At 45.4% G+C, this 12,032-nt stretch overlaps 1 protein-coding gene across 3 annotated transcripts in view; it reads right to left on the minus strand.

Moving 5' to 3' along the window:
- Window positions 1-785: 785 nt before the first annotated feature.
- Window positions 786-12,032, minus strand: part of NUP93 (nucleoporin 93) — a 108,699-nt gene continuing 97,452 nt past the window's right edge. For all 3 annotated transcript variants that reach the window (XM_038531002.1, XM_038531003.1, XM_038531004.1), the window contains 11 exons: window positions 11,888-11,981; window positions 10,983-11,174; window positions 10,244-10,370; window positions 10,057-10,129; window positions 9,718-9,762; window positions 7,918-8,034; window positions 7,032-7,150; window positions 6,037-6,154; window positions 5,510-5,593; window positions 3,997-4,125; window positions 786-1,053 (listed from right to left, as the gene is read on the minus strand). In XM_038531002.1, coding sequence (XP_038386930.1) covers window positions 943-1,053; window positions 3,997-4,125; window positions 5,510-5,593; window positions 6,037-6,154; window positions 7,032-7,150; window positions 7,918-8,034; window positions 9,718-9,762; window positions 10,057-10,129; window positions 10,244-10,370; window positions 10,983-11,174; window positions 11,888-11,981 — 1,209 coding nt within the window. In that variant the 3' untranslated portion in view covers window positions 786-942. The remainder of the gene's footprint in view (window positions 1,054-3,996; window positions 4,126-5,509; window positions 5,594-6,036; window positions 6,155-7,031; window positions 7,151-7,917; window positions 8,035-9,717; window positions 9,763-10,056; window positions 10,130-10,243; window positions 10,371-10,982; window positions 11,175-11,887; window positions 11,982-12,032) is intronic.

Below are 12,032 nucleotides of genomic sequence, written 5' to 3' on the forward strand. Positions count from 1 at the left end.
CAACCTCTGCTCAGGAACCAGGCACTCAGTGCTGATGCCCAGTGGCATCTGGATTCTGTACATCAGCACTCGGAACATGACCCAGGAGCTTGCCTGGCCAGTGGGCGTCATGAGTGGAGCAGCTGGAAAGGTGGGTTGTCCAACAGGAACCAACCACCAGAGAAAGGAAGACTGAGCTTAGAAGTGTTTTGGAGGAGGGGAGTGCACAGGCCCATGCAGGCAATTACAGAAGGAGAAACACAGAGGCCTGCCCTTCCTTACATTCCAGCTGAGGTACCTATAATGTTCCTTTTTAAAAAAGCTATTTTTCTAGGTCTATTTTCATCTCCAGTGGGATTTCAACAGAAGAGCAAACTAATTAATCCTGGAATAGAGCAGATGATTTGGAGGATGGTCTTAGACCATCCAGACCCCAAGGCACGTCCAAGAGAAGAGAGGGGCAAGGCTGAGGGTGGCTTTCACAAATGAAAATGTAAAAAAAAAAAAAAAGAAAAAAAGAAAAAAAAAAAGAAAAAAAAAAAAAAAGAAAAGAACCGAGGCCCTGCCATATGGAATACTCTATCTAAATAAAAGCAACTCCCAAAGGCTTCATTTCCTTGCTCATTTTGGGTGAATGTTTAATCATTTAAGGTCAACTTTAACCAAATCACAGATGCCTATGTAAGCCTATCATTCTCTGGCCCAAGCACTAGTAAAGACATTTCCTCCCACACAAATAAAAATCTAAAAAAAATTTCAAAGTAAAAAAAAAAGAAAAAGAAAAAAAAAAAGAATGTGAAAAGAAATACAAATCAAAGAAATTTATTGGTGCTGACAAAAATACATAATACAAAAAAACAAAACAAAACACAACAGAAACAAACCAGAAACTCCACCCCAGTGGGCCCATGCGCCCGAGGTACTGACAGCGTGCAGTCCCAGAAGCCCCTCAAAGCATCACACTTAATTCATGAGGACCTCCATCTGCACCAGCCTTGCATTGGTGTCCCCAGACGTCCGGTAGGGTATCATCCCAGCAAAGGTGATTAGGGCTCGGGCTTGGCTTCGGAGTTGCTGAGAGAAAGGGAAAGAAGAGAAGAAAACTGATGAACTTCCAAGTGAGAGCACTATACTGGGAGCAACCACCATCATCTTCCATGTTCTACCCCTTGGTGTCAGGGCCAGATTTTTGGTGGGTGGATGACAGTCTTACCCCCAACTGTCATGCCGCCCCCATGGTGCAGAGTTAGCAAAGCTCATCCACTGGGGCCCAGTCTACTAAGCAAAAGACAGATGAGGTTGCCAGACAAGCTGCCTCGCCTGTGATCAGTTCTGTGATCAGTTCTGACACAGCCCTGTGCTTCAGGCAGCCAACTCTACATCTCTGTCTCTCTCTGTCTCTCTCTCTCTCCTGGCTGGTTTCTGTTCACCTGGCTCTGTGGCGGTCTGAAGTTCTCAGGCCCCCACAAAGGCAGCCAATCCCATTCCAGCTCTCTTCCTCTCCTGCTTCTTTTCTTCCCTTTTCCTTTCTTTTACTCCTCCCATTTCTTCCCTTCTGACATAAGTGCTGGGCCCTCTTTTCCTAGGCAGTAGTAGTTATGAAATTCCTAGCTTGTTCTGGGAGGAAAAAAGATTTTAACTCAGGTGATTTCAGTAACAGGAAAACAAAAACAAAAATGAAAACGGGACAACCTTCACAGTGTCTTCCAGGTGATAAATCACTAAACATGGAATAAAGAAACTTACAAGAATAGCTTCAGGTTGCCCTATTTTGAGATGTGTTGGGTGCTTATAGCAGCTAGGAAGGAAACTGTATCTGGAGTAGAAAGGGAGAGTCTACAAACATCTCTTAGACCAGTAACAACTTTTAAGGAAGATCCAAGGGTCACTTACTAGGCTTCCTAAGAACTATTCAAAAAGAAAACTGAAAGCCAATTTTTTTTTTTTACCTGATATGTGAAATAAACTGGCAAGTATATGTCCTAATGACTGTCCAAACCAAAAGAAATTTTTAATTTATGATGAAAATGCCCATTAGATTTTCTTTAAAACTGTATTAAAGTACATGGGTGGGATGCCTGGGTGGCTCAGCAGTTGAGCATCTGCCTTCAGCTCAGGGTGTGATCCTGGAGTCCCGGGATCGAGTCCCACTTCGGGCTCCCCACAGGGAGCCTGCTTCTCCCTCTGCCTGTGTCTCTGCCTCTCTCTTTCTGTGTGTCTCTTATGAATAAATAAAATCTTAAAAAAAAAAAAAAAGTACATGGGCTTTCATGCCTGATTTGAAGCTACTTTAAATGAACTTTCAGGGTGTTCAGGCAAAGGGACTCACTCCTTAGGCAGGTAGTTTTTACATTTAAGTCTCTCCTTGATCTTACTCATCCCTATCTATCATAAAAAAGGAGTAGTGAGTGAGAGAAAGATAGGAGAATGGCTTTATTCGTGATAAAACCTAAGTGCTTTTTAAAGAAAGAGAACTTAAGACACAGAGAATGTGAGTTCAGCTGGTCTTAGAACAGTTCCCTTCAAATGTGGGAAAAGGGCCTGCCAGGTCACTGCTCTACTCTCTGTACAAGCCCTCCTCTGGCCCGTGAGCAGCACACGGAACATCAGAAACGTCCACCACTTCAACACTCGCCTGCCAAGGCCCAGGCACAGTGAGTCCACCGCTGGCATGTCTCCTGACATTTAGCTTCAGGCTTGTGCCTGTCCAAGGGTGCACGGCAGATCAGTAGCTGCCTTGGGGGCACACAAGGATAGGCCCACCACTGAGTGGACCCCTTGGAGCACCACCAGCTACACTGCTGAAGGTGAACATTTCCACCATCGCTCACTAGTCAGCAGTTCGGTTATGACAGTGCCTGCGGGGTCACAGCTAAGAAAGCCCACAAAGAACAGGATTTCAACATTAAGTGGGAAGTTAAGGGAAAGGGACTTTTAATTGTGTCAAACCCCTTGGCCCTTCTGTCCAATTTACTGGACAACATATGTTGTGTGAGTCCTAGGACTCTATCTACCTGGACTTGGCCTGCCCCACACAATGCTGGAGGGCCCACAGGCAGCAGAAAGGGGCACTGGCTTCATGTCAGATGACTTCGTTTTCAGATATGGCTCCTTCACCTCCACTGAAGGGGCCCACAAAAGGAAACTGCTTCCTGACTCTGGGCCTCCGTTTCCTCAGCTGTCAAATGGGGATAATGATGCCTGCCATAGGTACCTTTCTGGGGTCACTAAGAGCAGAAACAAGGGTTTGCATCAAATTCATGTGTTGACCAAAAGTACTCATGGTTCTGATGAAAGTGCTGAGCAGAGATTCATAAGATAATCTTCCTTTTTTATTTACTTATTTTTAAAAATATTTTTATTTATTTATTTGAGACAGAGAGCACAAGCAGGGAGGAAGACCAGAGGGAGAGGGAGAAGCAGGCCCCACGGAGCAGGGAACCCAATGTGGGGCTCAATCTCAGGACCCTGGGACCATGACCTGAGCCAAAGACAGATGCTTAACGGACTGAGCTCCCCTGGCACCCCATAACCTTCCTATTTTAAAATGCATAGGAAATTCCTACGGAAACATTAAGAATTGGTATTGTCTGATTTTTTTAAAGGCGATTATTTGCATGGGGTGCTTGGTTTGTGCTCAGGTCATGATCTCAGGGTGAGATCAAGGCCTGCGTGAGATCGAACCCTGTGTCGGGCTCCACAGTACGCATGGAGCCTGCTTAAGATTCTCTCTCCTTCTGCCCCTGCCCGCCCACCAGAAGCTCACATGTACTCTCTCTCTTAAAAAAAAAAGTGGTATTTGCAGACTTCACATCTGTTTGTTTTAAAGCTTGAGAAGAACGGCCATGCCATTACTGTTGGACTTCTTCTGAGAGACTCCTGACACAGGGTTTACCCAGCTGCTAAGCAGTAAGAAAACAGAGCATCTGGGGCTTGAGCAGGGTCATGAGGTGGCACGGGACGGCAGACCAGAAAGGTGGTTCTCAGCGATGGTTCTGGCCACCGCTGGGATCTTACAGAGTCACGGTCCTCGATGACTCGCTGGGGCCTGGATGCCGAGGATGGACTTGTCCCCTTGAGCCTCTTAAATTGTGTGAACAAGATGTTCATGGTGGCGAGAAGCACTTCTGAGAGGTTGTGCCTGACCTGCACAGAGGAAACACACAAAGTGAGGAGGATGAACCGGCCTGGGCACACCACAGCTAGGTGGCTACTGGGTCACCAAAAGGAGCCAGTGGCACTGAAACGGCAAGCATGAGAGCAAAGCCCAGGCTTCCTAGCTGAGGCAGGTCACTCTTCTGCTCCTTTCTTTATGCCATCCCTCCTAAGTGGGGCAGTGGCCCACAGCATGCTGCCATCTGGCCACTATGTACGCAGATCGACCAGCAGAGTGCCTGCCGACACAAGTCTGGACTTCAGTGTCAGCACGTCAGTTCTCTAGTCCTCAGGAGCCCCTCTATCTTAGTATTGCCAGACTGTCTCCATCAGATGTGCATAGCCCTAGTAGAGTCCTTGGGGCTGTCTACAAGGGACGCCCTGGGCACCACTTTAGTCCTGAACGCAATGAATACATTCCATGGAACGCGAGAAACAACAAAAGGGCAAGTGGCTGGGGTAGAACTGACAGCAGATAGGAAGGGCAGGTGGGCAAGGGGCAAGACGTTCTACATTTTGAGTACCACAGCAGGTAGCCTCCCCAGCACATGTGCAGAAGGTGGCCTTCATTCTTCCTCTAAAACAGAAACATGTTTGCATAAAAGGTATTTGCTTCTGGAGTTTAACACTTTCAAATGGAAACACTGTTAATGACATTAATGACATCCCAGAAGCAGACAGTGGGACCTGAGTGTCTAGGGTTCCAGAGAAGAGTTTTACCCCAGCTGCATGTGGGAACAAGCAGACAAGTTCTGGGCCAGTCCAGATCAGAGAAACTACAATTTCAGGGGCACGGGGTAGGGGAGGGCCTGGGCATGATGATTTTTTAAAGTTTTCTTAGTAATCCCAGTGTGCAGCTCAAATGAGTACCCACAAGCTAGATGGTGGCGACGTGCTAGAAACCTTTCAGAGACAGTGGCTCTGGGGGTCATGGGCTCATGATAACTGTGTCTATGGTCAGTGCTCTGCTTCTCAAGACAAAATAGTTCAGAGAAGGGAAGGAAGGAAGTGTATCATGGTGCAGGTTTCATACACTCAAGGGAATTACTTAAAATCAGAGTTAAGCACCAAGACCCTCTAGAACAAGTAGACAATACAAAATTAAAACAGATTTCACAGGATCAACCAGAAATCTGTTCCCCCAAGGAAATGTCAAGTAACTAAAGTGACTGTTCTGCGTCAGGAATCTGGACAATAATCTGATGGGGATATGTTTACTCACAGAAAAACCAACCCAAGATACCTGAAATTGGACTCGCCTTAGAAAACTCAGTCTGAGTGGTGTGAGGGCTCTTAATGTTATCAGCTACATTAAAACAAAAGCTTTCAGCAGAAGTGGGGAAAAAATCCATAAGGCGAGAAGAAAAGGACTCACTTCATCACTGAAATTTCTGAAGGCAGCCACTCTCTCTTCCACACTTTCCTGATTCAGGGGCACGAGCTTCAAACGATCAATTATCTGTTTAAAACAAAACCCCACCAGCCCCATATGATACAACCATCACAGGCATTTCATCTCCTTAAACAGACGGTTGGCATCTAACATGTTAAAAATGGCTTAAGAGAAAATGCTGCTCCCTCATATACACAAAGGCTCTGATTCTAATTTGCTAACTTAATTCTTGACCTCATTTTCTGAGACAATTATAAAATTCAGATATTTTAAGTTACTCTGAGAAACCTCCACTTTCAAACTAATGGGAAAGGAATAGGGGAGAAAAAGAAGAAAAAAAGAGAAACACAGAAATCCCTTTTCAATTCCCAGGATCATGCTTGTCTTCTTCGCTTAGCAGGTGAAGAATGTGGTAACACTTCCTTTGTTTTAAATGAATCCCATGATGGGCTTTGAATTTCCAAGGGCATATATTAACTTGCACTTCAAACATTCCTCTTGAAACTTACATCAAAGGCTCTGTCGATATGACCACTGTGATACTCGTCAAAAAAGGTGATCAAGTCCAACAGAAGATAGAATGTGGAGTCCACAAACTTATTTGCACTGATTCCCTGAGCCCTATACCTGAAAGACAAAAAAGCAGCAAGGGGGGACAGAAATTATGAATTTCTGTACAAATGTCTAACTTTAAAACATTTGAAAAAAGCCAAAAAGCTCGTGAAATCTCTAGATGAGGTGAATTAAGGTGTGGAAAGTAGTGTTTCTTTTTAAATGGCCACGAAGTTGATGGTGGATTTGGTATGACTCCATCTGTAAATATTTTGCATGAACCACGGTCCTCTAGCCCCAGCTACCATCTCAAGCATCCAAATCTACAGGAAGGGTGAAAGGTTCTGATGGGCCAAAAGCCCAGCAGCCACCACTGGAGACTGTTTGCTAAATGGATTATTTGATAAGGAGTGTTCTGTGCTACTCTAGGAATGCATCTCCAACCCAATTTTCTCTGGTTCACTTTTTTAGGAGTATCTGTAGAGGGCACAAAAAGTAATGACTATTGCCTCAGCCTGGGAGTTCCATCAGTTAAAGTCTGATAACTCAGTTATCTCACCGAGGAAGAAAGCCAGATTCTTAAACATTGGCCACTACCACCTTTAAGAATTCCATCCAGCCATCACTAGCTTTGTTCTGAAATGTCTTTGAGACGGTTGCTAACAGTATATTGATGAGTACAATGCCTAGAATTAAACCCAATGTGCAGGATTAGAATGTGAGATATGCTTTCATACCCTTCTTTCTAGCAAAACTCTCAAAGTCTGATAGTATCAAGTATTGGTTATGATGTGGGAAAACAGGAAGTCTCAACAGTGCTACAGGGATGGGGAGTTTCTGGGAAACTACTTGATGTGACTGGTAAAGCTAAAGATGGATTTGGTGGGCACTGGCACCCTGGCAGCCTGGTACGGGGCCCCCACAGAGCCTGGGAGCCAGCTCTCAGCCTTACCGTTCAGCAATGGAGAGCGCCATGTTCTTCAGCCTCTCCTTGTTGGACTGCGGTGCGCTGATCTGGGGGACGACAGGGCTGAGCAGTCTGTTCATCAGCTCCAGTACCTTGTCAGCATTCTGCTCAATTTTTTTTAAAATTAAGGAAGGACTTGATTAAATAATCAGCAAAAGGCAAAAGGGAAAACCACCAAAAGAGGGAACTTTCTGAGATGATGGATAAAAATGGTCCTGTATCTTTGATCTGGATGATGGTTACAGATATATACCTACAGAAAATTCACCAAGCTGTACGCTTAATGTTTGTACATTTACCTACATCTTAATGAGAACTCAATCAAAACATCTTTAAATTCAAGAAAATGAATTATAAATCTTCTTTTGGCCTACTTTTCTCAGTTTATTAAAAAGAAAAAAAAAGAACATAATCTTTTTTTGGGCCACACAATGATCAGTAGTCACCATATGTTATGTCGACATACTTATTCTAGTTCTCTCCAAACGCCTTAGCTGTCACTCCCTTCCCTAACACACAGTGCTCACTAGCATGTCTGCGGCTACCAGAAGGGTGAGCACGAAGGCATTTTCACCCAAAGCTTCACCATCAAAATGTGACGGACGCTTATTCTGCTGCCAAGTCAGACTAGAGCTCAGTGCCTGCAGGATATCCTTGCAATACATTCCTCTTGTTTGGCCAGAAATACCTTGTGGGCAGGAATAATTCTGTAAAATGGGAATTTCACCCTGACAGGACCATTAGCTGCCTAAGCACTAGGAGAAAAGGCCTCAGCAGGAGAGTGGTGTAGCAGTGGTGTCATCAAAATGTTTGTGTACTGAATGCCAAAAGGCCGACATCTATTAAGGAGAAAGAAAAGGGTATACTTTACCTTGGCAAGGTCATAGAGCTTTGCTGCTTCTTCAAACAGTCCTTTATTTTCTGCCACGGAAGCAACTTTGTTGATAATAGGCTTTGTGTCACTAGTAAACTTATCTATGACTCCAGGCTGACAAGACAAATTATGAAGGGGGAGGAGAAGAGAGGTGCACAGAGATGTTACTTTAAACACAGAGAAGCAGTTGGGATCTGAAAATTACTTTCACTGAAAATGTTTGCCCTGGGCAATGCATATATGTCATCAGCTAGACACTGGCTTTCTTGAAGATGTAAGGTCCTATTAAACATATGAAAGGGACCAAGGAAACGACACATGAAGGAGAGTCAGGGGTGGCACAGAGGAGCCAGCAAATAAGACATCTGTGCTTGCTAATTGTCCAAGATGATCCAGAGGGTAGGAGAAATAGTCAATGATCATACATTTGCTGATGAGTAGGCACTAGGTGGAAAAATCAGGAGGCTCAGAGGAAATATCTGAAAGATTTTGGATTTGCTTTCTAAGACAGATGGCAAAAGAAACTCAGTGCTGAAAAAATACGTGGCAAGGGGTGTCAGGATATAATTTTTTTTTTAAATCACCATCCACATTCATCAGCAACCAAATGGTCAGGAGTATGTGAGAAGCCACAGGAAGCATGGAAGAGCTAGGGCGGCCAGAGTGACCTCTGTCTGGCTGTTCTGATTCTCCCTCAGCACTGGACCTAGTAGGGGTGACTTGTTCCTGCCACCCCAGGGGCACACAGGAGAAGAGTGAAGGGCATGGGCTCCGGGTCAAGAAGGCCTGGGTCAAATTCCAGTTTCCCTTCTTACTAGCTGTGTGATCCCGAAGAAAATAACCTTTCTTGCCTCCATTTCCTCACTTGAAAAACACCTTGTTGGATTATCATTGTGGTGATTGAATTAGAAAACACCTGTACAGCATTCAGCACAGTGCCTGGCAAATGTCACTGCTCAAGAAGCACGGCCACTGTCATCAGTACGGTCACTGGCCTTTCTTCTGAGCTGGAGAGTGTGAGCCCTGTGAGCTCATCTTGAGATTCTGGGTCTAAGCCACCCATATTTTTACCAGTGAGGAAAATGAGTGCCTGAGAGAGGCAGTTGACTTCCCTAAGGCCACATGGAGAATGCCCGAGGGATGTCAGGACTCGTTTCTGACACCTGGACCTCTGCCCATCTGTAGGCATGTGATGTGGCTCAGGGAATCACCAAGGTTCACAGCCACTGCATCTTCAGGGACAGTGTGACGTTCTGAGCCCTCAGAAACTACCTTCTGAAAGAGGTCAAACATAATGCTAACTTTTCTATCTGGAGAGAGTAGGTGCAGGAAACAACTTCTTTTCTTGCCTATTTTTTGAGCCAAGAATGACAGAAAGGTAGCCTTCTCAACTCAAAATATGGCAGGCATGAACAGATGGGAGTCCTCTGGACATAATAAAAAAGCTATCTAATCAGGCACCTGGTGGGCTCAGTCAGAAGAATGTGTGATTCTTGATCTCCGGGTCACTCTTAATTTTGGGCTCGTGAGTTTGAGCCCTACATTGCTGGGTGTAGAGATTACCAAAACCAAACTCATCATAAATTTACATATGTTAAAGAGAAATGTAAATGTGTGTTAAAATAAAGGGCATCAACTGTGGCCTGTGATTTTCATCCTTTGTTTGTTAAACTAAGCCATTTCACTCAGATCTGCATCTTTGTCACCTTGAATCCTAAAGTCTTAACTACACTCTTTGGACAGTTTATACATCCCCCACTGCAAACTAACACATCACCAGGGGCACATTTAACTCACCTTTCTACTTCCATCATTCTCTAGTTTGCCAAGAATCATATCGAACTGTGGAGACAAAAAAAGTTTACTCCATTTACTGGACAAGGATATACACATAAGCCACAATTCTCTGGAGATGAAGGAGGGCAAGAAAGCAGGGGAGGCAGGAGGAATTTTACATAAACCAGGAAAGCAGTAAGACTGACACAGTATTTTCAGGATCAGAAGCCAAGAAACCAGAGAACTGAAACCTCCCTGGGCTATATCCACCACAGCCATGTTGGAGTGACCAGAAATATCATGTTAGCATGGATATGTGCACTGCAAATCATGGGTGGGAAAGAAGAGGGACTGACTTACCTCTCGACTTTCTATCACGAGCTCACTCACACAGCGCAGAAACATGTTTTCTCCTTGACTATCTTTCTCATCCCTGGAAGGGGACAAAAAGCAACACGGTTTCTGGCATGGGCTTGAGGTCTCTTATAGTCCTCAGGATGGCAGAAATCAAAACCAGCTTAAGAAAACGGTCAAAAGTGAGTTTTACCTGAGGAAGTAAAAATACTGGAGCGCCTCCCTCGGGTCTGTAGACTCAAACTTCCGGGTGTAGAGCATGAGGAGCCGCACAAAGTTCAGCCGCCGTACGCAGGGTGGGTCACCAGGCTCATGGCTGACTGCACCATGGGGGACAGGAGTGGTCACAACCACACTGCCCCTCTGACCCAGGAAACCAGAACCATGGGAGCTGAATCCAAAGACCCAGCAGTATCTACTCCTGCAGCCTGGCCAACATTTGCCAATGTCAGCTTCACTACCCTATCCTCAATTTCTTTCCAAGTAGAGTGGAGGAAACAGCATTTTGCAGTAAATTACTAGGATGCTGGTCTCTGAATGAAAAGATGAAGACAACTGACAACTATGGCATGTGCTCTGGGGCAATTCTGCTGCATTGCTAAGGAAACTGCAGGCATTCATTCGCATTTATCTCCTGCCCCACTTCTGACTCTCCCACCCCAGGCGGGCATTTGCAGAAGGTGGCTGCTGGGGTTGCCAGTGAGGACTCTAATAGGAACATGACTCATGACTCTATAGAGACTGCATCTTCTGCTCCACTCTCCAGGCAGTCTGACTGACGGGCCACAGGGCTGGTACTCTATACAGTGCTGTCTACAACGCTCTAAAACGATCTATACCACTTGTCCAAATCCCTGCCAGTGGTAGTTATGTGTCTGCTGCCGTCAGACGGGGAGTGTGTAATGGGGATGCCACTGCCGACAAATACTCACGGAGCTGAGCACTCTGTCCCGAGGATTTTAAAAGCAGCTTCAGCTCAAAGAGCACCAGTGCCACATGGACAGCATGGCAGCGCAGCCGCTCCATGCGGAAGAGGAAAGCAATGGCAGCCTCGAACTGTGCCGTCAGGAAGAGGACTTGGAAGTACAGGAAGGGCTGCTGGTTCACTGTGAAGTGAGACTCACCTGGGGAACAGGAGACACAGCCGACCATTAGCAGCTGCCCTGACCCCGGGCAGAAGCCCCTGCTGGTGGGATGACACGGTGGGCTGCCATGAGAAGTATGACCTGGCTCTACCACCTCCTCCAGGCCCCATGACACAACTGGCAAGGGGAGTTGTGCTGCTTGCACGAGGTGGGAGAGAAATGGAGTTCAAGACCTTAAAATGATATATTAAAAAGGCTGTTTTCCTTTGCCCTGGTAAGAGTCACTCAACAAGGAGAGTAACAAAGATTTCAAAGAAGCTTCAGTTCACTCAGATTCATAGGTGTGTGAATTCCACAATGCTGACTACTTGGTATCTTTTCTTCCCAGAATTCTTCAACAGGGAGGAGGGGAAGCTTTTTCCCCCTCATCTGTGCTCAGATACAGTATCTTACCACAAGGAAGTAATAGCCAAGTACTCTCAATGTCTCTCCCTGAGCAGTTCAATGTCTACCAGAGCAGTTCAAAGAACTAGGGAAAAGAGCTTACTGGATAGTACAGTGTATTAGTTATATACATTGCTGAAGCTCACATGGCCTCTACTTGAATTTAAAATCACTGTTTCATTGTGTTGTGTTTTGAAGATCCAAAGTTCAGTGATGAACTCTGTGATGAAGGAACTTCCCAAAGGAAAGCTAAGCTGTGACCTTAGGTGGACAACACAGAGAGGGTGGTTCTGTTCAGGATATCTTACCATAGTCTTCCAACAACTGTTTCTGGAACTGTGAAAGAGTGAGTCTGTCTTGTGGGGAGCTGGTGCCATCATCATCGAAACACACTTGGTTCAACTAAACCCCCAAGAGAAACACACGCATTGGTACAAATGACTTCCTGAGACA

The sequence above is a fragment of the Canis lupus genome, chromosome 2 (assembly GCF_011100685.1).
Source record: "Canis lupus familiaris isolate Mischka breed German Shepherd chromosome 2, alternate assembly UU_Cfam_GSD_1.0, whole genome shotgun sequence".
NCBI classification, from domain to species: domain Eukaryota; kingdom Metazoa; phylum Chordata; class Mammalia; order Carnivora; family Canidae; genus Canis; species Canis lupus.